Source organism: Rhinolophus sinicus, chromosome 3 (genome assembly GCF_057876585.1).
Source record: "Rhinolophus sinicus isolate RSI-liver-muscle chromosome 3, RSI-T2T, whole genome shotgun sequence".
In the NCBI taxonomy this organism is placed as follows: domain Eukaryota; kingdom Metazoa; phylum Chordata; class Mammalia; order Chiroptera; family Rhinolophidae; genus Rhinolophus; species Rhinolophus sinicus.
Window position 1 is genome coordinate 180400499 of NC_142503.1, and position 26577 is coordinate 180427075.

At 39.7% G+C, this 26577-nt stretch overlaps 1 protein-coding gene across 2 annotated transcripts in view; it reads right to left on the minus strand.

The window, feature by feature from the left end:
• Positions 1-93: 93 nt before the first annotated feature.
• Positions 94-26577, minus strand: part of SPTLC2 (serine palmitoyltransferase long chain base subunit 2) — a 97813-nt gene continuing 71329 nt past the window's right edge. Inside the window, exons 10-12 of one of the 2 annotated variants that reach the window (XM_074327144.2) lie at positions 14277-14412; positions 9641-9770; positions 94-5238 (exon numbers count right to left, since the gene is read on the minus strand). In XM_074327144.2, coding sequence (XP_074183245.1) covers positions 5119-5238; positions 9641-9770; positions 14277-14412 — 386 coding nt within the window. In that variant the 3' untranslated portion in view covers positions 94-5118. Of the gene's footprint in view, positions 5239-9640; positions 9771-11830; positions 12113-14276; positions 14413-26577 lie in introns of those variants that run through there. The other variant, XM_088797434.1, reaches the window with a different exon arrangement.

A 26577-nucleotide genomic window follows, 5' to 3' on the forward strand; every position in this document is an offset into this window, starting at 1 on the left:
TACTGGTTAGAGCTTCACAGTCATCCAAAAAAGAAAAAAAATCAACTGGCATAAAATAGAGACGGGGGCGGAGGGGAGAAGGGAGAAAGAAAGAGTGACATTTTAACATATTACTTCCATTTTTATTGACATTTCCCCATCTCTTTCTCAGATTATATGAACATCACAGCAATGGAGAGGGGTTATTACAGCACCTCTTGCGAATTCCAGGTTACAAGTAAATTGGTCAATGAAAAAATGGGCCAACAAAATAAGACCTCAATGCCCTGTAAGCTAGTTCTCTGTTCTTAGTCTCTTTCCCCCTTCTCTTAATGATAGCGACATTTATACAGAGAGGGATCATCGAGACTGTGGGCCTGCTGGCTAAATCGACATGGTGATTTCACCAGTGTCCCGTGAAGAACCATCAAGGATGCTTTTTGTCATACCAACCATTGGCTTAGCCTCACGGAAGTAAGAAGACCTGATGTTTAGGGTGCAGACAAGTTATCATACTACCCGTCAGTGACATGTCCCACATTCCCTTGGAAAGGGACCAAGCTTTGCATAAGAAACTTGGGAATTATGTTGGATAAGCAGACTGAGTTGACTCAAGGCCCCTCATACCTGGAAGGACCCACTTATCCATGCAGATGGCAATAAGGTAGGTGTCGTAGCACAACAGCAAGGTACTGCTCGTTTTTACCTTTCATTCAACCTCCCCACAACTACTGCAAAAGAACAGTTTTGGGTATTGCGTCATTAAAAACACAGTAACTGCAGTTAAAGAGCCACTGCATTCTTTAGGGCCAGTTTAGTGGAACTCATCACAGCACAAATCATCAGTTTAAGGCCATGTGTACTATGTAGCAAGCAAAACCTTGCCCACAGCCACCAACCCCTCCAAACCACCCCCAAGGGGAGACTGGGAATGTGATACCTGCAGATTCACCACATTAGACTAGAATAAACATAAAGGGAGGGTTCCAGCTAACCTCTTTGGTTTTCTCCCTAGGACTCAATCCGTGCTTGGAAAATAGGTCACTGGAAATGACAAAAGGGACAACAGAGTTTTCCATATAGTTAAAAGCAAAGGGATCATAGGCTAGTCCTAGCATTTCTTCTGTATGATACAGCAGGAAGCCAGCCTTCAAATTCAGCTCTCTGGGCACATGGCAATTGGCTACGAGTCTGGACACTACATTTCATGAGGATAAAGCTGAGGAAAGAATGGACATACTTTTCTCCACGTGGAAGGTATTTTGATTAACTGGCTGAATGGATTAAGATGCCTGCTGGGCACAGAGCTTCCAATGTAGCAGCACACTTACAGGTTCTGGGGCTGCATTTAAGCCAAAAGCTGCCCAACAGCCAGGAAGACTCCTTTGGTTTTCGTAACTCCCCCTTCACAGCTCCTTTGGACTCTGCTGATTTTATCCGTGTGAGATGCTCAGTGGTTCTTGATCCTCATGAAGGTAGACAGAAGGAAAATCACTGCTCTCCTCCCTTCCTAACTACCAGGGTTGATAGCAAGCAGAGATTAAAACCCATTTTGGTTTATCTAGAACAGCAGGAAAGGAAAGACACCCTGGGAAGTAGGTCACAGCAATTCTTTGCATGAGAAAGAGGGGACAGTCAATTGTATTTAACTTTCTCTAGGTGGTTTTGCCACATCCCTACAAATTCTTACAAGAATTACCCAAATTCTTTCTTCACTGCCTGTGGCATTACTAGCAGTTCCGTGCTCAACCCAGTGTGACTAGGGGCCAAGATCCTCATCCATTTGGAAAGGGAGGGTGTGGGAAGAAACAGGGTAGTGAGAGCTATCACCTCTCCCCCCTTCTCTGAGAAGTCAGGAAATCTCTCCATGTAAGCCCGTCTTCCTCCTGGTTTTCACTAAGAGGCAGTGAAGTGTATCACACACTACAAGGTTCAGCTAGACTGTACTCGTCATGAGAAACTTAGATACAGGCTCCCTCAAGTAGGGAAGGAAGCAGTTCCCTGTCTCCTGCTGAAGTGTGAGGCTGAATGTACAAGGAGGCCAGGGTATCTGATTTAGAGATCCTCCAAGCACAGCACCACCACAGATCAGTTTTCTCTGGAGTTGGAATTCTAAAAATCAAGAACTGGAAGGTACAGAAACAAAGGCCAAATACAGGAGGGAGGGATTATAGAGACAAATAAAATAACTGGTGGAAGAATATTCAATTCCTTGGCCTCTGAAAGGGCATCAGGCCAACACACAGCCCTCAGTAGTTGTATAAGGTATTTCTGTTCACCTTACGAGACTACATGAAGAAGCATGTTTTCACCATGTGAAATCCTCTCCCTATATGGAAGTTTAAGATAGTGACTAAAGGAGGAAGATGCAAAGTTGTTCAAACAAGCAAGTAGTACTTTGGGGTTCTAGAGACTAGAATGCTTTTTAAAAAGAAGAAAATTTCCAAAGCAAAGCAAAAAGTTAAAGTGCTCCAAAGCCCCTGAACAGTTTCTTTAAATATTTACTTGCTTTAGAATGTACACCATATTCTAGGGTAAAGCTTTCCAAATAAAGGCGGGAGGACAGCCTGCGACTGCCACTTGACCTGTTGTGTGTGCGCTTCTGGTGTCTCCTAGTTATAAATGTCCTGGTTTCTGATGTGATCCGCAGAAAAAGGTCTTTTATAACCCTGCGATGGAAAAGAGCAATGCTCAATAAAATGAGGGCCGAGAAGTGGTAAGGATTAGTCACACTTCTGCTGACTCTGGCTCTCAGCTTTGGTAGGACTGGTTGGCTGACACCTACTTGAATCCCATCAGGTTCTTGAATCAGGCTGTGTCAAACCATGTATTAAAGTATCCTTTCCTATCCCAGACTTCCACTCATTACCAATGACTGTAATTATAAACACTTGTATTTCCCTAAGTGCTTAGTTAAATAACGATACTTGTGATATGACTGGACTCTAGATTCATGTTACAGTTTTAAGAAAGACAGCCAGCGTGTGTATGTTTTGTCCTCTAGACAGTAGAGGTCCTGGATAGATCACAGGAGTTTTGTCTCTTCAAAATAAACTTGTAATTTAACTGCATTTATCCTGAAATAACTGCGCCAGCAAAGTGATACTATTACTTTTTAAAAATACTAACTGGTATTTTTATATTGCAATGATTCATGCAAGCCCAAATAAAAAGACTAGTGGTCAAGTTCATTGCGTAAAGTTTGTGACGTTTGCAAAGCCTACACCATTAAGGAGTAACTGCAGTGTGCAGGCTCCCTGGCATTCTAACGGGGCTCTATAGTGAGGAACTAGGTGTGCAAGAAAGGTCTGCAATGTTCTTCATTTTACAGGACCAGTGACCACAATTTCTTCCTTAGTGCAACTTGTCCATGCTAAACATAGTCCCTGCATATCTACGTGGCTCTTCACACAAAACTCTGGAATATTTCAAGGACGTAAGGCTCTCGGATGCTGAGAATGACCAAAGATAACTTAAGACATGACAACAAAACTTCACAAACAATAATGCTTGCATCCTCCACACCATGTACCTGTACCAACACACTACAGCCAATGCCAAGATGCCCCCAAACCTAAGAGAACCTGGACTGACAATTCTTACCAATAAAAGGAGTGATTTCAAAAACAGAGACGTGCAAAACTACTTCAATTCTTTTCCATTCTGTTGCCAATCCTCCCCTATAATACCTGATGGCTACTAAAAGACAGGCAGATCTTGAGTGTAACAGAGTCAAAGTTTTCGCTTTGGTCAACAGAAAAAAAAAGTAAGAACTTTAAACATGGTGATTTTCAGATTTGTTCTTTGGTCAAGCAGTATAAAGCTCTCTGAAAGAAGTCCCCTTACCTGGTATGAAAACAAAGTCAAAATACAGGATCACAGTTTAGCCAAAAAAATGTGTTCAGAATTTCTTAAAAAAAAGAAAAAAGGGTAACTGAAGGCAAGGGAGCCCCACGGCCCCGATGTCAGGTTAGAATTGTCTTAGGACATGAGCAATAAAGAGAATCAGCACTAGAAGACTAACATTTAAATGGGTCGGCTTCTAAAAAGGGTAAGTTAACAACTGTAATCCTAAAGTAGGAACGTGACAAGTGATTTCTGAGCAGAGGATTTACCAACATTTTCCTTTATCAGTTTAAATCCTAATCTGGACGCCGACCCAGGCAGAGGCCGTCATCATTTTGAAAAGCAGAAAGCAGTACGAAGCAAAACGCAGACGTGCTGCAAGTAGTGAGCCTCTCCTCCCGTGCTGCCGCCCTCACTCCCGCAGGCTGCACGCACTGCAGCCGCAGCTCTGTACGCAGACGTGACGTGTGAGTCAGCTTCACATGGAGGCCTGACCAGGGGGACATGTGGGTACTTTTAAAACCACTGAAGCGTCTAAACAGGGGGCAGGAGTGTTAGGTTAGAGCTTGGGAAGAACCAGAAACCGGACACACCCTCAGATGGTGACCAGCATGAAGAAATAGTTGATGATGAAGGAAGAGACTGTCTGGTGACCAGAACAAAATGGAACAAGACCAAGCCTTGGGAGGCTCCTGAACAGAGGGAGTTCTACAACGAGGGGGAATTTCAGCAGTGTTCGCATTTACTGTCTGTCTTCAAAGGCTAAACTTTAGACTACAAGGAGAACACTTTGGTTGATTACTTGACTGGTTAAATAAGGATTCCAAGGTTGGCAACCTCAGATCTGGAGAGGAAGTAAGTGGAAGGCACTTGCTCCCTAGGGGAGGTGGGCCAGGTGAGTTTTGAGGCTGTAGTGCCGGGGCCAGCAGGCGCTTTGGACGGGCCCACGTCTGCGCGGTGGCTGGGGGAGGGCAGTGGCTGTGTGGTTAGCAGACAGGCTAGGGTCAGTGTGATTTCACAAGTAGAATAATTATAAAATAAAACATTATTTTAATGGACAAAAAAGCAAAGTGAGTCACCTTTTTTTAAAAAAGGTGAAATGTAGTAAAGAAAAGACGTGAAGCAGTTTTTCCTATTTACAAAATGCCGTTGGGAGTGGAGGTGGACACCATCAGTAGTTGAGGAAATGTCTTTCACATGACGGCCACGGAAGCGCGGTTCCTGGAACTGGCTCAGAAAGACACACACTGTCCTGGGTGAGGGAGAGTTCCTCTAAGGGAGCACCAAAAAGGCTCAGTCTTCTGTTTCTTCATATGTAGTCTCGTCAAAGGGCCTGTCCAGTAGAGGTACCAACCGATGACGGGAATACTTCAGCTGTAACAGGTCCCCAACTTCATCGATCTCCTTTAAAGCCTAAAATATGTAAGACAGAGCGGCGGTGAGTCAGAGCCAGTAGGATGCAGGCATGTCTAGTGCTTTGCTCTTCTAAAAACAATCATGACAAGGTTATCCCCTGGTGGGAGTGTCTGTGTCTAGTGCAGTCACTGTGATCAGACTACAGTACAGCTGTGGAAAGAGCTGCATTTTGAGCAAAGACGTCAGGCTGACCATGAATAAGGGGTTGTGAATAGCAGGTATTCAGGACAAAGGGTATAATTCATCAAAGTATGTTATGCTTGGTAGGGAAAGGAATATGCACCCTGGATTTGCCAGGCTGGCCACAAAAATTTGTCATCTCTCCTTTCATAGTTCAGTACTCGCTCTTTCCATTATCACACTCCCAGAAAACTGATGAGACGTCTACGTTGAGATGCTTCTCAGATACAAGATGGAGAGAGTCCCCAAAGTGGACTGCTGTGCACTCAATAAGAAAAAATGGAAGCCGTGAGGAGGAGACGATGTGTGGGGGAACGGAAAGGCTGCAGGTGAGGGAGCTGGGAAAGGACAGTCGGGATATGAACTCCAAAATCCTAACCTTGAGCGAGAATCTCATCTTCCCATCAAACTCTAATTGTCTCAGTATAACTCTCCTTTCTGTAAAACTAGCCCTTTATTTGTCAAAGAAAATATGTTTCTTCTAAAAAATGTCAAACACTAATTAAGGCAAATCATGAAATGAAAAGTCTTCCTGAATTGCTACACTAGTTCTACATGGTAGAGACAATCTGTGTATGGTTTCTTATATGTACTTTTTAAAAATAAACTCCTGTAATGGAACATACATACAGCAAAGTACAAATCTCAGTCAGTTCACAGAGTTAACCTCTCCAAAAACCAGTGCACAGAGTCAAAATAGATGGTCCCAATATAAGAAAGGGATATGTGTTCAGAATTTCTCAGCAATCCAAGGAAGAGCAAACATTCTGGAATCGTAGATTCTAAGGCTTTCTACTGAAAGCAGCTGGCACAGGTCACAGAATGCAGTTTGCAGTTCAGGACAGCTCTCCAGGCCTGTTGCTCACTCCCCAAGCACCTGTGCTATTACCTAGCGGGTCTAATAACACATCTGGGGTGAATGGGCCTCGCCCTCGGGGACAATGGCTCTTCTATGACACCATGTCATTAGACTAAGAAACAGTACGGACGGCAGTAGAAGCCTTGTAACAGAGTGTGACTCTACGAATTTCCATCATATCATATAAATCTTCTGTCCTCTTTTATGGCTATTATTCCACATGAAAACCCACACCTTCTATTTATAAAAAGGGAATCAGTTCATTATTGGCAAAAAGACACATTTACCCGTTCTTAAAATTAACTTTTGGGCCGGCCTGGTGCCTCAGGCGGTTAGAGCTCCATGCTCCTAACTCCGAAGGCTGCCGGTTCGATTCCCACATGGGCCAGTGGGCTCTCAACCACAAGGTTGCCGGTTCAACTCCTCGAGTCCCGCAAGGGATGGTGGGCTCTGCCCCCTGCAACTAAGATTGAACACGGCACCTTGAGCTGAGCTGCCTCCCGGATGGCTCAGTTGTTGGTTGGAGCACGGGCTCTCAACCACAAGGTTGCCAGTTCAATTTCTCGAGTCCCGCAAGGGATGGTGGGCAGCGCCCCCTGCAACTAAGATTGAACACGGCACCTTGAGCTGAGCTGCCGCTGAGCTCCCGGATGGCTTAGTTGGTTGGAGTGTGTCCTCTCAACCACAAGGTTGCCGGTTCGACTCCCGCAAGGGATGGTGGGCTGTGCCCCCTGCAACTAGAAAACGGCAACTGGACCTGGAGCTGAGCTGCGCCCGACACAACTAAGAATGAAAGGACAACAACTTGACTTGGAAAAAAGGCCTGGAAGTACACACTGTTCCCCAATAAAGTCCTGTTCCCCTTCCCCAATAAAATCTTTAAAAAAAAAAAAAAAAGATGCTCCTATTGCTTTAAAAAAAAAATTTAACTTTTAAAAATCAGTGTTTGTAGAGAGAAAAACAATCATGAATAGTATTCCTTATTTACTCTAGCATAAAATATTCTTTACTCCAAATGTGAAAAATATAAAAAGCAAATAAGAGCCTGATTTCAATATGCTATCAGAACAGTGGTACCTTTGAGAAGAGGTTTAATGGAAAGCTGCTTATGGAAACAATTTAAGATTGAATTTCAGCTGGGAGAACCCATTAGCCATTTGTTCTCCTGACCTCTAATATAGGACTTATTCATTTAAAACAACACATGACTTACTAAGATCACAGAGTAAAGGACATTTATGATCTCTGACTTCAGAAGAACTTAGTATTTTTTCATTGATGCTAGAACCCCACTGTTTTAATTACTGTAGCGTTGTAGTAAGTTTTGAAGTTGAGAAGTTTGAGTCCTCCAATTTCGATTTTCTTTTTCAATACTGCTTTGGCTATCTGGGGCCCCTTGTAGTTCAATATAAATCTGAGGATCAGCTTTTCCATCTCTGCCAAAAAAGACCATTGGGATTTTGATAGCGATTGCATTGGATTTATGGATCTTGCTGTACTACCATCTTAACAATATTAAATTTTCCAATTCCTGAATATGGGATGTCTTTCCATTTATTTAAGTCTTTTTTCTTTTCTTTCAGCAATGTCTGAATGCTATCATACACAAAATTTTCTTAATTTCATTTGTTCAATGCTGAAATATAGAAACACACTAATTTTTTTAAAAATTTTTATTGGGGAATATTAGGGAATAGTGGTAGAAACACATGGATTTTTGTGTGTTGATCTTTCATTGTACAAGTTTGCTGACTATGTTTACTAGCTCTAGCATGTTAGGTTTTTTTGTGGATTTTATGGTATTTTTTACATATAGAAATTCCACACCTATGTCACAAAGCCTATTACTAAATGAAAATTCATTTGTATCTCATAATGTCCATGTTCAGTTCCATAAAACATAAGACAAATTCACTTCAACAAACCTATGGTTTCAAAAAATGCACTTTATGCTTAAAAAAAAATTAAATGGAATGCAAAGTCAAACAATTTCTCAAGTGGATCTAATGAAACTCTCAATTGGCAACATATTTATTGGCAACAGAAATCTGCTTAGATACCTGGTTAAATCTAAATTCTTTCATGATGTGTGTACAGTTCTTAGCAAAGTTGTTAGAAGATATAATGTGTTACTTAAGCCACTGCTTATAATGACACAGGTATTTTTTAAAGACCATGTCAAAACTCTTAACCATCCAACTAGAGTAGAAAGAAGAAAAGCTGGTATCTCCAGGTTGAAAAAAAAATGCAGAAATTCACCAGTAAAATTTTTGAAAGATGGGAAAATCCAATGAAAAAAATCTAAAAGGCATAATCCAAATTAAGAAAAAGAACAACAAAGATACAGTATTAATAAACAGAATCCAATTTCACAGTGTCAGAATGTGACTAAGACTATACTCAGAGTTGCAAAAATTTTGCTATGCAGAAATAGGGAAGAAAAATCAGTCTTCAGCTGCTCAGACATATAATATGTCAATTAAATTGTTATAATGAACTTTTAAAAACATGTGCTTATGATATTAAGATTAGTAGTTCTCCAATGCATTAATGGATATTTCTAGCAACTAATTTTATGCAAGTATGTTCTAGAGCTCAATAAACTCCCAGAAAGCAATACTTAAAAGTTTGAAGTCTTTGATGTGAGGTAATAGCATATTCAAAGATGAGAATATATTAAGAGACCATAAATAACTAAATTCAGTAATAATTATGAGCCCCTGCAATGTACCGGGCACTGTGGTAGGTCCTGGGGACTTAGAATGAGCAAAATAAGCTCAGTTAATATCCTCAAGATCTCTCTAATATAGAAGATTGCCACTGAATAATAACAGGTGTGAGTAGTTTACTAAGGAGAAATCTTAAGATTCCAAGGGAACATCCAGGGAATACCCTTGAGCAAGTTGCCTTTAAGTGGAGATGTACAGAATGAGTAGGAGTCAGCCAGGCTAAGGAAAGAGAAGGCTCGAGAGAGCAAATTCTACAAACAGAATAACATACAAGAAAGCTTAGAGTAGAAACAGCTAGAACAGAAAGAGAACTGTATAGCTGTGGAGGCCAAATGAGGGAGAAAGTGGAACAAGATGAAGCCAGAAATTTCCTCAGAGCCTCAATCACACGGGGTTTGGTTTTACAGAGGTGTGTGTGTGTGTGTGTGTGTGTGTGTGTGTGTGTGTGTGTGTGTGTGTGTGTGTGTAAATGGCAGTGTTCTCAGCAACACTGTGTACCCCCTTCTCTATTTCAGTGGCAAATATCATAGGTGCTCACAGAACATCAGGATCAAAAGATGGTCAATGTCACCTGCTCTACAGCCCTTTTTAGTGTAGGTACATTCATATTAAGGTGAGAGTGTCTACTTACAGTATCAAGAATTTCTTTGGTATGAGCTGCCGACAGGCAAAACCTGGCTCTGGACTCGATAATCGGGGTAGCGGGAAACCCCACCACAACCACGCCGACATCCCGCTTCAGCATCTCCCGTCCAAAGGCGCTGCAAAGGGAAAACACGGAAAAGGAACCAGGAGTCACAAAGCTCGCAGTACAACGGCCTACCGTCCTGCCTGATTTAAAGTCTTGGGTGCTACTGGCACTGGAGACTTCCATTAGGAATTTCCTCTAACTTCTTTTAAAGTTAAAATCGACAGTTCACAAAGACTACTAGTATTCAATCCTAAAGTGGTTGCCTTCCAAGTGGTTTCCTTCACAAAGGTGAAAGAATGTAGTTAGCAGAGACCAATTTTTAATACAGCTTGCCTAAACTAATTTGCAAATGTGGCCCTAAAGAGTCCCAGACGGGACAGTGGTTCAGAGGATTTAAAATAAACTTGAGTTTAAAACCTGGTCCTTGAAATGTTAGGCTTGGCAATATAAAAACTTCTTAAGATTACAATGGTGCAGAGATCTGCTGTAACATGGACACCTTTTTGCGGGCAGAAAACCCGACTAGCATTAACCCTCAAACCAGGCACTCTGACTGACCTGTGTGTCAAGCAGCCTTTGCAATTTAGGGTTTCTTTTGGTGTTTGTGAGGCCAGCACATCCCCAGGCTTCCAGGTGACTGATTACTCAGACTACACAACTTTCATTCAACTCCCCAACCCACAAGGCAAATTGGTGGCATGTGACCTTACTCCGCGTCTGCATCTTGTATAAATAACACAATTCTAACTGTCATGGAAATTTTGTTATATTTACTAAATTATGTTGTCTTTTCCTCTTGCTGACTTACCGCATCCATTTTTGACGTTTTCCTCACCTGTTTAAAGTACTTGTTTGAAAACTAAAATCCCACATATTTTAGTTACATCAGCAACTAAGTACTTACCGCATTTCTCCAAAAATAAGACCTAGCCGAACAATCAGCTCTAATGCGTCTTTTGGAACAAAAATTAATATAAGACCTGGTATTATATTAATTATATTATATTAGACCCGGTCTTATATTATAGTAAAATAAGACAGGTCTTATATTAATTTTTGCTCCAAAAGATGCACGAGGGCTTCTTTTCAGGGGCTGTCTTATTTTTCTCATGTACAAAAATCTACATTTATTCAAATACAGTCATCTTCTTCTAGAACATTGTCAAACCCCGAATTCCAGCTTGAATTTCTTGCGACTCCATTTCCTGTAGAACCATTGGCCCCAGTCTCTCATGTCCAGCAACAGAGCTCTCCTTAAATGAGCACTTCTTGTCCATGTAGCCTGCTCCTAGTGCAGAGGCAACACAGCTGTCAGTGATTTTATACCATGAATTCTTCTCCCAAGTCACGACCTCTTGCAGGCTAGGCTTCACAAAGTTTCCATGCTGATTTCTCTCCATTCTATTTTCAATGTAGTCATTGATTTTCATGTGCAAACGGTCCTTGAGCGGCTTGTTTATTGCAGTATCAAGAGTCTGGAGATAAGCGGTCATTCCTGTGGAATCATTATTTGATCTATTCTTCTCTCTGCAAGAAAATTCTTCATGTCTTTAGCACGGTGAGTGCTGGCTGAATCCCAGACTAGCAGCCTCTTTGGCCACCTCGCAAAACAAGTGGCAGCATTAAATCGACCCACTTCCTTATAACTGCTTGTGTGCATCAGGGTTTTTCAGTTTCCAGAACATAAATGCCTGAAACACATTCAACCTTATCTTTCTTGCCTTTCTTGTGATGATTAGAGGTGGGGCTTTCTTTCCATCCAGACGAATTGCCAAAATACAGGTAATACGTTCACTTTTGTAACCAGCGGAGGGAATGTAGATTGACGAGGCCCCCTCTGATCAATTGTCGGTTGAGATCCCTGACCCATAAACACTGCAGTTTCATCCATAGCAATCATGTTGGAGAGTTGGTATTTAGAAAAGTTGGTGCCATCAACAAAGGACTTGAATGCAAGTACACGTTTAATAACTTCAGTATCTTCCACCTTGAACAGTGTTGTCGATCTTAGAGACAGTTCATATGGCTGAAGGAAGCCAGCCAGCCAGTGTTGTGATGCTTTGAATTCTTCTGGGGATATTTCTAACTGTGATGCCATTGCAAGGGCAAACGCTTGAGTATCAGCCCTGCACACAACCAAAGCCTTTGCTCTCCTGTCAGCAATCCATTCACAGATGATGTCTTCCAGCTCAGGAAATAATGGTTGCCGACCTGATCCACACTTGTGCTTCTTAGCATTTCCCTCATCCACCTGTTGACTGAGGCTATTGTACTCTGTTCGCCATTTTCAGATCATTTGGAGATCCAACTTCTTCTCTTTGCAGAAAGCCGTACAATTCTTGCCCCGGGAGTCCTCCACGATTCCTTTCTTGTACTCGACGGAATAGCTCTTTCTTTTTGCACTCATCTTGTCTGGGGGTCAAAATAGTATTTGCTTTAAATCTACCATTAAATCAAGTGTTAATTGAAGACTTAAGAGACAGGAGTGGCAACAAAAGTGATGACAGTTAAGAATGATGGTCCACACAAAAGCGACAAAAAATTGCAGGCACCAAAATTCAAAAAACGAGTGCATTAAGTACGTCCATTACAACACACAATGTATTAAATTATAAAGATTCATATTAGACACAACCACGTCCATTCGTTATCAAGTGCACACGTTATTCATGCGTTGTGTCTGTACTGTGGTCATTTGGCAATAAGTCTCGAGTTCATCTATTTACATAGGCGTTTGCCTCTTGTCCAAAGGCGCCTGCTTGGGTATTTACAATACTTAATTATAATTTACATTATCATTTATTTTAAGCATTGATGGCAACATTATTCATTTATATTTAATTATATATTAACATCATTATTTTATAATTCAATATGTCCGTCGTGTGTTGCAACGGACGTAGTACTAGATGTGTCCGTCTGACTGATGATCTTAACTGGGGCTTATTTTTAGGGTAGGGCTTGTATTACGAGCATCCTGAAAAATCATGCAGGGGCTTATTTTCCGGTTAGGTCTTATTTTGGGGGAAATACGGTATGTTCACTTTAATAAACATTTACTGAGTGGCCTCTGGATGCCAGGGACTGTGGTGGGCACCAGGGATTCCAAGATGAATAAAAGTATGTGCTCCTTAATGACTTCAAGTAAACCTGAGAAATGACCCTTAACCAATTTTCTATTTAAGATCCAGTCAAAACTTGCAAATCCGAATTATTTTACATCTCTGGTGCAATTTTGCATGTAATTCTTTTGCAAATAATTATACTGGTTTACTTCCTATTTGCTTTTCAAATGTGTCCTGGGTTTGTTACACATCTGGACTTCTCAAATACACTGGAAGCTATTCCAGGGCAAGGCATTCCATTATATACACCTCGCACAAGCCAATGCAACTGTAACGCAGCTGTGAAATCTGCACACCTGAGAACGATGCAGTAACACACCGGACCTCATGGCTCACTGCTCACCCCCGAGCATGGCACTTCAGCTCCACTCCTCGCTGTTCCTCCACTGGCTAAGCATTTTCCTGCCTTCTGGCCTTTGCATAGGAACTTCTTCTTCTTCTTTTTTTTTTTTTAAAGATTTTATTGGGGAAGGGGAACAGGACTTTACTGGGGAACAGTGTGTACTTCCAGGACTTTTTTTCCAAGTCAAGTTGTTGTCCTTTCAATCTTAGTTGTGGAGGGTGCCGTCAGCTTCAAGTTGTTGTCCTTTCAGTCTTAGTTGTGGAGGGCGCAGCTCAGCTCCAGGTCCAGTTGCTGTTTTCTAGTTGCAGGGGGCGCAGCCCACCATCCCTTGCGGGAGTCGAACCGGCAACCTTGTGGTTGAGAGGACGCACTCCAACCAACTGAGCCATCTTGGAGCTCAGCGGCAGCTCAGCTCAAGGTGCCGTGTTCAATCTTAGTTGCAGGGGGCACTGCCCACCATCCCTTGTGGGACTCGAGGAATCAAACTGGCAACCTTGTGGTTGAGAGCCCACTGGCCCATGTGGGAATTGAACTGGCAGCCTTCGGAGTTAGGAGCATGGAGCTCTAATCGCCTGAGCCACAGGGCCGGCCCCTGCATAGGAGCTTCTTTCTCCAAGTGGCTAGCCCTCTCAGCTCCTTCAAACGCAGATGTCACGTTCCCTTCCCACGGAGGCCCACCCTGACCACCCCATTTAATACTGCAAACTGCCCACTACAGGGCACTCTCAATCCCCCATATCTGTTCTAAGCTTTGCCTACTGTGCTTAACACTTTCTGACATGTTATATAATTTATGTATTTATTACGTTTGTGTGACTCTTGCCCCACTAGAATGTAAGCTCCACAGGGCAGATTTTTATTTTTGTTTTGTTTACTGATCTTAATCCCCCTAGAAGAGTGCATTAAACTCAAATGTTTGTTACTGATAGACTAACAAGGTAACATATTTTAAAAATTGGAATCCACTAATCTATGGCATATATAGCAAACAAAGGCTAACATAACAAGGCCAAGACAACTTTCCCTAACAAAATACATAAGCCTGAGTCTCACATCACGGACACCTTAAGTCTAGAGACACCACTCTGTAATTTGTAACAAAATGTACCCAATTTTGGCTGGCATGTAGAGCATCAAAGGCACCACTGGAGAATCTTCATTTCCATAGATGATGAAGCCCATCTCTTTCAGACGTCTCCTGAAATACCTGGTGTTTTCAGCTAACTGCTGTATACACTCTTTGCCTGGAAAATCATGGGGAGAGAAACAAAATAATACCAAGAAAACAGAATGGAGAAAAGAGCTATCGCCTCTACCTCCATGCTATCAATCAGTCCTACGCTTTGTTTATTCCTTTCCAACATAAACTATTTTTGCACTGCAAGCTGTATGGAATACAAACATAAAAAAATATTTATCTTACTTTGTATTCTGTCACACTAGGTGTTGACAGCAGATTTTACAATAACATACAAAAGACAGTTTAACAACTAGAATTTCCATCGCACATTAGTGTCCTCAACATTTTTACCAATACGCCTCACTTAGCACCACCATCGCTGCACAGCAGTAGGTAGGACATTTATTATTATGCTCATCTTATAGCTTCGGAGCCTCTCACAAAGGTGGTGACTGGCCTACAGTCACATGGTAATAAGCAGCACAGTTGAGACTAGAATCTAGGTCTCTCAAGTTCAACATTCATTCTAACTAACCATGCTGTAAATAATTTTACACATAAGACCAGAGATAGAACCATTTAGAGCCCCAAATTTTCCTCTTAAGAGTTTGATTTTATGTTAAAATTTCTACCAGACAGCAATATCATATCCATAATACTTTAAAATCATATTTTAAATCCTATTTTGTTCATCTTCCCTATAACACGAATGGATTAAAACTTACATTTGTGTAACTGCTCACTGACTAAATATTTGGCCTGTTTTTGACATTATGGTGGGTCAGTCTATGAATAGATGTCCAAATAACAGTCCTGTTACAAACAGCCATAAATTCAAAATATCAACTCACAAAAGGCTAAGAACTGTTTTATGGTCTTACGAACACTCACAAATAAGAAAACGTTGCAGTCATTTTCTCATATATATTAGAAAGCCAGTAAATATTTAAAAAAACACAAACATACAGTTCAAAAGATCAATCAGTCAATCAGAAATACAGATGGCTAACAAATTTCCTTAGAATCAGAATACTACCATATCCATCACTGAAGGGAAGCTACTCTAAATAAGTTTGCTGCAAACAGCTCCAAATTAACACTCTTCATATAAATAATTTCAAGTTGACCAGAGAATAACACTCAAACTTAGATTAGCTTAGTGTGCATTCTGAAGAATATCTAAGTTGTGACATACGTCCTAGAAATAACAAAGTAGACATTTAAGTGTGTTATACTGAAGTATGCTGAGAAATGATGAGCCATGAACCCTAATTTTCCCCTAGAAATACCAATATATGCTTACTCTATATTTAGAATAAGAAACTTCCACTTCTGGCCATGATAGAATACCAGGGACCAGATTATCTTCCTTCTGTAAACAACAGAAAACTGGATGAAGTATATAAACAACGGTTTTCAGACACGGGGCCATAGGCAGTGCAGGGCCGTGCTGCCAGAGAAGCTTAACAAGAAGTGAGCCTTTGGATTGTCCCTGTACTGCCTAGAGCAGGTCCCAGGCTGCTGCACAGGGAGGGCGAACCTAGTCTTGTCAGTTGAGGACACCAGAGATGGCAGTTAGAGGTGCTAAGATGGCTAGAATTCATTGGGCAGTACAGGAGAGGATGGAGGTGCAAAGAGAGAACTTTGGGCGTCTGCAGAAGGATCCATTTGGGCCTTTGGCAGAGCGCTGATTTGCACATGGATGAGAAGAAACCATCAGGAGCTGCGGAAAGACCCACCAGAGAGCAGCAGGCCAATAAGTCCCGGCACTCCTATGGAGTTGAGCATGGTTTGGATTTTCACCCACCAAAATGGAAAGACCTCAGAAGCGTATCACACTAGCAATGGAGCTAAATTAGCCCTAGACTAATAGTTGCTTTGGACCCATTCTAACAAACCTAAAAGCAAGTCTCAAAAAAGGTCCAACTGATTCCAAGAACAAAGTCCAAAATTACCTAAAGGAATACAACAAAATGCAGCACCCATTAATGTGAAATTCACAATGTTCGAAATATAATAAAAACATTTCAGGCATTCAAAGAAACAGGAAAATAGGACCCATCACTAGGAGAAAAGTCAGTTAATACAAATAGACCAGAAGTAACAGAGTATTAGCAGACACGGATGTAAAATGCTATTAAAAACATGCTCCTATAGTCAGAAAGTAGAGGAAACACGAAGAGAGAAAGGAAATATATAAAAAACAATTGATACATGCAATAATGCTGATGAAGCTCAAAAGCATTATGTTACATAAGCCAGACGCAGAAGACTATACAGTGTGAATTCATTTATAGGAAATTCTAAAAAGGACATAATTATAGTGCCAGAAAACAGATTCATGGTTGCCAGGGAGTGGAGAGAGGATTGACAGCAAAGGGATATGAGGGTCCTTTTTGGGGGTGACAAAAATATTCTATACCTCCCTTGTAGTATGTTACATGACTGTATACATTTGTCAAAACTTGTGGAATTATACACTTGAAATTGATGAATTTTATTGTATGTAAATGATATATCATTAAAGATTGTTTTTTAAAAAACTGAGTGATACATTTGCATATCAGTGTACATTAATTTTCCCCTGCGCTCACTTTATCATTTTGTAACTTGTTACCTTTTTCTTACCATTAACCAAATAGCTATTTAAAAATTCCAAGATATTTATTCCAAGAATATCAAGAAAAATTATCAAAAAAAACCAAGAAATGTTAAGAGAATTAGACCTTCACTTTTCTACTAATTGCTGTTATCATTTTAAGTAAGTTTTCTTTAACAAAAGGAAGCCGAGATCTCATTCTTACCATTCACCATCATCTGTTCCCTGACAAGGAGAGTCCCAGAAGAGAATACAGCTAAAGTAATACACATACACAGCCCGAAGACACTGGGAATTGGCATTTAAAATCCCCAACTTGTAAAAAAAAATAAATAAACCCCCCAAATTATGTATCTTTATTATTGTTGAACAGTATTTTTTGTAAAGATATACCACGATTTGTTTATGCATTCACATGTTAATAGATATCAGAATTGAAATGATCAAGCTTCACTTTGGCAGCTATCAATCCAGATTAAAAAGAATTATCTCCTTATGAAAACACTAATTCAAAAAGGTGTATGTACCCTCTGTTCACTGCAGCATTACTTATAATAGCCAAGATATGGAAACAACCTAAGTGTCCATCAGTGGATGAATGGATAAAGAAGATGTGGTATATATTTATTTACATATATACACACACACAATGGAGCCATAAAAAGATGAAGTACTGCCATTTGTGACAACATAAATGGATCTTGAGAGTGTCATGTTAAGTGAGGTAAGTCAGACAGAAAGGACAAAAACTGTATGATTTTACTCATATGTGGAATATAAAACAAAACAGTGACAAATGAACAAACACAACAAAACAAAAACTCAGATACAGACAACAGAAAGGTAACCAGAGGTGAAGGAGGGTGAAATGGGTAAAGGAGGTCATATATACGGTAACGGATGAAAACTAGACTTTTGGTGGTCAACACACAGTACAGTATACAGCTCAAATTATAATGCTGTACACTTGAAGTTTATATAGTTATTAACCAATGTTACTTCAATAAAAAATTAATAAAAAAAAAAGAAAATTCTCTCCTAAACATCTATCTAAGCATCCTGGACATACCCAAATCAGGGAATAATTACTACAATTAGCAATTAACAGCTCAATTTCGTTTGATCCTAACTGCTTTAGGTGGATATGGTAAAAATGTACTATTTATACTTTGTACATAAAGGAATGGGCCCACAGAGATTAAATTACTTTGTCTAAGGCCTTTCATTCAGTAGGAGGCAGATCAAGCACTAGATTCCATTCCAGTGCTGTTTTTCCTCCAAAGCACACCAAGAAATTATGTATTCTTCAAACTTCAAAGCGTTTACAACCCTTATTGGATAACAATATCTGTATCTTATTTTTAAAATGGCACTTATTGGCAAATAATGGGGTAGGCATGAATGGGTGAAGGAGAGCCCAAGGAGACAGCCCAAGGAGACACAAGGCACATATGAGGTGAGTGAAACGTAGTTCTTCCAATAAACTCATCGTGATTAGCAAGCTGCAATCATCACTAGTGAGCAGAGGCCCAAGACTGGGAGAGTCAAGACCACTGCTAGATAAAGAAGTCACCGAAATCAGAAGTGGTGCTCATAGTGAAGCACGGAAACGAAGTCTGTTTATCCCACAAAACTACTAGGCTGAACCACGAAGCTGCCAATATATTTGACTATTTTTGACTTAAAAAGGGCATCTTCTTGGGGTTCAATGCAATAATTTCGAAGATAATAATAGGAAAACCAGCCAAATAAATGTAAACCAATCAGTAAGCTTTGGCATTTATACATATTGTAAAGTAATTATCCCTTATTCTTGAGGTAATACTGAATTTTAACAGGCAACACAGCTAACCATTTTGAATTAAATGTCATATAAAATACCAGTTAATATTAATGCAACAAGTGCAACTATTATTTAAGTCTGATCTACTAACTTAGTTCTAAGGAGTTTTTTTTCTTACTGCACAGTTGCAGCCAGTATCTGGTCTAACACAGATTGAAAACAGAAAGTTTAGCCTTGTCAAAAACAAAATACTAACTCTTACAAGGTCGTTACGCTTGCCTCGGAAAGAACAGATGATAATACAAGACGTCAGCATTCTTCTCTACTTTTCAAACATCAATTTTTACTTTTAAGGGTGATAAAAAGCATAAAAGCAGTTTGGAGAAAACCTCTGTGCTGATTCCCTTGAACTTTACAATTGAACCTCACAATCTGTGGTTGCCCTTTTGGACTTCCTCAATTCGGTTTGTTAGAATGAAATCACTTTAAGATATTTCTATAAAAATCCACAGCTTGGCATGAAAGAGAGAAATGTAAATGTGTGCAGTCAATTTCTCAGAAAATGCAGCAGATAACTTCAATAGGTCACTTTTAGCCCTCAACTTTCCTGAAATAAATTTTATGCTCAGGCAGGAAGTAATGAATATGAAATATCAATAGGGTGTGATGGCATCATTAGATTTAAGTTTTTTAAGCAAACAGAAAGTCTAAAAAGAGTGGAGGATGGAGGTGGAAGAAGCATCACAATTATCTACCTATCGATAACTACTATATATTGATAGCTTTAAATCTTTTACAAAATAGAATTAGATTTAGAGAGCTACATTTATTATCCACTACCAAATAGATTTTGAAGTTGTATCAATTTCATTGGAACCACTTTCAAAAAAATATTTTTATCAAGTCTTAATCCAGAATTCTCAGGATTCTCAGCCATGTTGTATTATTACCCAAATAAAATTCCATTACCCCTCCCAGACAGGTATCAATCAGAACAGATAGTGTTGTATGAGCTATAAATTTTCTGAAGTCTCAGGGCTGGTACAAACTAAGGGATACAAAAGGCAGCATTTTGTCTTAAACGGCATTAGTCCTAACTACTCAGAATTTATGCTTCACAGACTATAGCATGTACTCACCTGCTTAAATAGCAATGTCATTTCCAATTAAGCTGACGAGCTTTTATTTAACTTATAACATAATCAACAAAATGTGTCTGAGTCTGCAACTTCAAAAATAACATTTCCGGTGTTAACTGAAATCTTTCAAAATAAAGGACACAGATATAAATGACGTTCAGCCAGAGTTGATCCCCTAACTCACATTATATTCCATTACACAGCTCCTAATCTTCTTAGATTTCCTGGACATGCTGTTATAATCTGCCTTCCTGGGAAAAATAAAATAAAATTACTGCTACTCTTCAGACTTACACTTTCCAGTTCATTACAATGGGCTGGAAGAATGTGACCTCAAAGCACTTCTTCTCCCTCCTCCCCTTCTTCTTAAAGGTCATAATCTCAAAGCAGACAGGGTTTTCTCAGTTTAGAGTCCCCAAAATAAAACAGCCCCAAGAATGGTTTCACCTAGTTTTCAGCATTAATACAAGTTATGGGACAAGAGGTGGGATAAAATATGGAAAAATACTACCCATCACCTTACTCTAATTTATACTGTCAAAAATATTACATTGTGGATTTCATATAATATTTTTTTTCAAAACTTTATGTCTAATAATTGAACTTAACTGTCAATCTTTCTTTTACTTTAATCATCTGTCCAAGGTCTTATTATTGCTATTTGGAAGGTTACTTAAGGAACATGTTTTATTCCTGTGGTTTTCCCCTTCAAGAGCAGTTTTTAAGAAACAGAATAAACTTAGATATCCTCCTTCACTTGTGTTAAGAATGTGTCTCCACTGATATCTAAAACTGGACTTAATATCTTAAAGACCTCTTATACAAGTGTTTCTAATAATCACATCACATGCAAACTATGTTTGCAAACTACGTTTTCAAAAGCTATTCCCATAGTAATTATGGAAGCTCTTAATACTGACTCCCTTTAAGGCAAGAAAGTAGGTAACACAGCAAGCATGATGCCAGGTTTAGAAAGTGCTGCTTCCCTTCTCTTTTTCTAGTAGAGCAATTTCTAATTATAGGAAAATTATATTTTGCTTCAGTTATTATATCTCAAAACATTACCAGGTCAACTACTAACCTGTCTTACCTCCTGATAAGAACTATATGCTAAACTTAAACATACGTCTACTCTTTGACCCAGCAATTCCATTTCTAGGTACACATACCCAACAGAATTGTGCACCAAAGACATGTACGAGAATGTCACTCTTGATAAACAGCCCAGATCAGTAAACAGCCCAAATGTCTGTCAGCAGAATGGATAAACTAAGAGTCAAATAACAGGAACTAGACAGCAATGAAATGAGTTATTATTCCCTCTAAACATGTGGATGTGTCTCAAAACCACGATGAATAAAATATGCCAGATTCGAGAGTGAGTATATAGCAAGTATTGTATGTAACATTCCATTTATATGAAGTTCGAGAATGGGCAAGACTAATACATAGTGACAGAAGTCAAAATAGTGGTGTATCTTTGGAAGGAGGAGTGAACTGGAAGAGGCACAAGAGAGCTTTCTGGGGTACTGAAAATATTCTGTATCGTGACCAAGTGGTGGCTAGATGGGTGTGTATTTATTCATTGAACTGTCTGCCTAAGATGTGTGTACTTTACTGTATAAATGTCAACACTTAACTAAAAATAAAAATTTAAATACCTGGAAAAATCAACTGAAGTTAAACTAGAATGAGGTTAAATTTCTGATCTCGCAAATCATAATCTTAAACATATCTACCTACTATTTAATAATCACCCTTTTACTTAAAAAACAGAACCAAAACAGGACATCTAGATATTATAGCGGTGGGCTCAAGCATTCTCTTAGCCTTTGTTGTTTAAGACAAACCCGGAAAAATACCGACATTTTTGGTGCTGGGTGTTCCAGGAATTTTTTAAGACAGGGAAGTGTTACGAAAACAGCACTTCAGAGTTAAAGCGCTTGTTCTGAGGCAGGAAATGAAAGCATAGAGGGGTTAGTCCTTACTGTCTTTCCTCCTTTCCCGTTTAAAATAATCACATGAATGCATGCACTAATTAGACAATGCTGCCCATAAAAATATTTATTTTTGGGGCCGGCCCGGTGGCTCAGGCGGTTAGAGCTCCATGCTCCTAACTCCTAAGGCTGCAGTTCGATTCCCACATGGGCCAGTGGGCTCTCAACCACAAGGTTGCCAGTTCAATTCCTCGAGTCCTGCAAGGGATGGTGGGCTCCGCCCCCTGCAACTAAGATTGAACACGGCACCTTGAGCTGAGCTGCGTCCCTGATGGCTCAGTTGGTTGGAACGCGTCCTCTCAACCACAAGGTTGCCAGTTGACTCCCGCATGGGATGGTGGGCTGTGCCCCCTGCAACTAGCAACAGCAACTGGACCTGGAGCTGAGCTGCACCCTCCACAACTAAGACTGAAAGGACAACAACTTGACTTGGAAAAAAGGCCTGGAAGTACACACTGTTCCCCAATAAAGTCTTGTTCCCCTTCCCCAATAAAAAAATCTTTTAAAAAAATATTTATTTTCCATCTGTACATCTACTTTCATTCCCATGAAGTCATTTTCCCCCCTAGATGTTTTAGCCCTAGGTTTTTCTTGCACATATTCTGCCAAAAGGGAGAGGTTGATGGGAGCCAGGCACAAAGTATTAGTAACAAATCTGCTTCAGACTGACTACTGGTAGACTGCCTTTTAGGAGAACTATGGGAAATTATAATGGAAACTGTTAGGGTGCAATGGGGTACAGAACTACTCAGCAAAGAAAAAGCTAAAGTGACACCACTGTAGCACTAAAGCACGAACCAATGCTTCCTGATCACTGAGAATGTCAATGTGGGACTTAAAAGGCTTAAACATTCTGGGTAAACCTGTCAATGTATAATGTAACAAAGGTTCTCCTGAAAGTGTAGAAGAAAAGTGTTTTCTAAGAAGACGAACCTGGAATTCTGAAGGTCAAATATGGTAATATTGGCAAATAATTTCTTGGTACTAACACTTTTGCTCAATTAGAACAGAAGTATGGGCTCATTTGGAAAGTGGTGGGTCTGACTTTTATTTTAAAATGGGTGAAGCTACAACAGAGGGAGTATACGCAGAGTTTAAGGGAGGCTGGACTTGCACCAGGGCTTAAGATGTCCCTGAACTAAACAGACCATAGGCAAACAGAACATTCCTTACATGTGTAAGCATATTCTTTAATAGTGAGAATTGCTGGCATTCCTGATTCCACTTAATCAGGAAATCAGAGTTCCGAAAATAACTTTTACTTCTTCCAAGAAGGGGGAAGTGGGTTGGAAAGTGAACATTTAGATTCGATACCAACAGTAATAAAAAATATTCTGAAGCCTCTGTGGTTTTCGGGAGCCCAGAGGAAACCAAATGAATTTTGAATCTCCATTATAACTGCTATCTACTTTTTTTAAAAAATAAATAAACATGCACATCTATAAAAATTTGTTCCACATTATTTACCCCATATAAATGATGAACTGTTTCATCAAATTCAATGTCGTCAATATTGAATACTGACAATATTGTTAAAGAAAAAGTGCTTATATTTGAAAAAGACGATAAATTTGTATTGACAAGTTCATCAGGTAGAAGTGAAAAGAAAATGCACATACCGTGGATGTTAACTGCTTTAGGATTTTTTAGAGAAACTTAAAAACCAATAGTAAAGAAGATGAATTTGGAGGGCACTATCATTTTTGGAAGTCAGGGAAGCCTAACTTAAAGATATAAAACAACAACAACAATAAAACAGAAATCTAGTACACAAAAATAATTAAATAATGCTTTTGGCAGGAACCACCATCTTCCAGCAATTCGCCAAAATGACCAACACAAAGGAAAGTGGAGAGGCACCCACAATCTGTTCTCCAGGCCTTTTAGAAAACATGGAGTTGTTCCTTTGGCCGCATGCATGCGAATCTGCAAGGAAGGGGGATACTGGACACATCAAGGGAATGGACACTGTTCAAAAAGAAATGCCCCACACATGTTCCCCGTGGCAAAACTGGAAGGGTCTACAGTGTTACCCAGCATGTGGATGGCATTGTTGTAAACAAACAAGGGCAAGATTCTTGCCAAGAGAATGAATGTACATATTGAGCATATTAAGCACTCTAAAGAGCTGAGATAGCTTCCTGAAAAGTGTGAAGGAAAATGATCAAAAAAAGAAGGAAGCCAAAGAAATAGGCACTTGTATTCAACTGAAGTGCCCACCAGCTCCACTCAGAGAAGCACACTCTGTGAGAACCAATGGCAAGGAGCCTGAGCTGCCGGAATCCATTCCCTATGAAGTCATGGCATGAATAAGTGGGGGGAAAAAGACCTCTGTGCTATTAAAAAAAAAGAGACTTCATTTATTTCATATATATTTGCTGGAGATACAGGAGATACAAAAGTGGTATAATAGTCATTACACCAAAGGCAAAAATCTCACCAGGAAGACTACATAGAAAGGGGAGAATGCACTGTGTGCTGGGCAAGCAGACATTACACAAATACATCCTGACCATACTCCTTTTGCCAGACACTGCTCTAGGCGCTGGTCATTTTGTATCGAGTAAGAGACAAAAACCCCTGCCTGCATGGAGATTACTTTCTAGTGTGGGAGATGGACAAGAAAAAAGACAAATGCCTCACTCAAGTGGCATCTGAAAAAGGACCTGAATAAGCCAAGTGCAACCCTCATAAAGCACCAAGGCTGGAGGCTAATGCATGACTGACATTCCAAGGGCGAGGTAAGCTTGTGTAGTTGGAACTGAGGGACGGAGGGAGGGGAGAGTGGGACAGGGGTTGATCAAGGGCCTCCTAAGTCTTCACTGTAAGCCTGACGTTGACTATGACAGACATAAGAGGGTTCTTAAACAGAAGATTCATGCGATTTTATCCTGGATCACCCTGAGTCAAAGGTAGAAGCTGAGAGAGCACAGGAGAGATGGTGGTGGCTTGGACTAGGGTGATATCAGTAGGTATGAAACGCGGATGGAGAACATACAGTTGAACTTTGAAGAACATGGGTTTGAATTGTGTGTTCACTTACATGTGGATTTAAAAAAAAAAAAATATACACTTGGCCCTCTGTATCCCTGGGTTTCCTATTCTCAGATTCAACCAACTGCAAATCGAGAACAGTATTTTCGATCCGTGGTTAGGATTCCACAGATGGGGAGGGCTGGCAATCCACATATGCGTTGTTCTACACCATTTTATTTAAGGGACTTCAGCATCTGTGGTACCCATGGGGGCCATGGAACCAAACCCTGTGAATATGGAGGGTTTGAAATACAACTGTATTTCAAAGGTAGACTGAAGTGTTAAAACCCTGTAAAGCACACAGAAGGTACTAAATATTTAATGAATGAATGAATAAATCTTGAATAGGAGGGAGACCAACAGGAACTAGAGCAGTCAAAAAAAGTATCATGCAGGCATAAAATTTTAGTGGAACTCTGTGCATGGACGTCTCCTATTCCTAATTTTCAGCACTGTTTATTTATCTTAATCCTTCCAAGTCATATTTGCTCAACTGATCTATTATGACTGGCAATTAAATCCAGGTGAAAGTAGACAGGAATCTAAGGCAAGAGTGAATAATGGTGGGGATACAAGAAGTAGACAAGTTCAAAGATACTGAGGCACAATCCATAGGCTCTGGTGATTATATAAACATAGGGGATAAAGAAGGAGAGAGAATGTAACAGGGATTTCTTGTTTAGACAGCTTCCTGAATAGTGATGCCACTATCTGAGAGAGAGAGTACAACAGAAAAAGCAGGTTTGAGGGGAAGCAAACGGAAAAGACAAAAAAACTTGAGAAGAACAAAACGCAACTTTGGAGAAGCAAGTATTTATAGAGTCTAAAGGCTTAAAATTAACTAGGTCAAGCGTACTGCCTCCAAATTTGGATTGGTATATTAAAAGTTAATTACTTTTTGGGGATAATGAAAAGGTTCTGGAAATGGATGGTGGTGATGGTTGCACAACATTGTAAAATACACTTAATGCCACTAAATTGTAGACCTAAAACTGGCTAACGAGGTAAACTTTATATTACGTATATTTAACCACAACATTCTTTCATTAGAGGTCAAGTTTTTAAAAATTTACATGTAATTCACACACTATACAATTTACCCATTCAAAGTATACAATTCAATGTTTCTCAGCCCAGTTAGAGTTGTGCCACCACCACAATAATTCATTTTCAGCATTTTCATCATTCCAAAAAGAAACCAGTACCCATTCAGCAAATTATCTCCATTTCACTCCAATCTTTCCAGCCTGTACATCAGGTTTAAGCAATACTTTTTTTTTTAACGTAGCATAATTTATCCCACAGTCACTTCTTTTTTCTACATAAAAAAAAGACTTACGGGATAACTTGTGAGAAAAAAATCTACACTCCTCTTAAAACTCTAAGTCTTTCTCTATCATTGGTTTGGTGGTCAAGCTACAACTCTACTGATGAAAATTCCTATAAACAATTTTTCTGCAGTTTAGATGAAAATCACACAAATCAGTAAATATAAACAATTTGTTTTTCATTTTCATTTTGTTTTTGTTATTTTCTCCCAGTGTTTATGTATTTCTAATCTTTAGAAACTCCAACGAGCACTGTGAAAGATGAAGGACAGAAGTTAAAAAAAAAAATTATAAAAAAATTCCTGGCACATTTTAAGACATGTCTTTAGTTTGTACTTCATTAATTT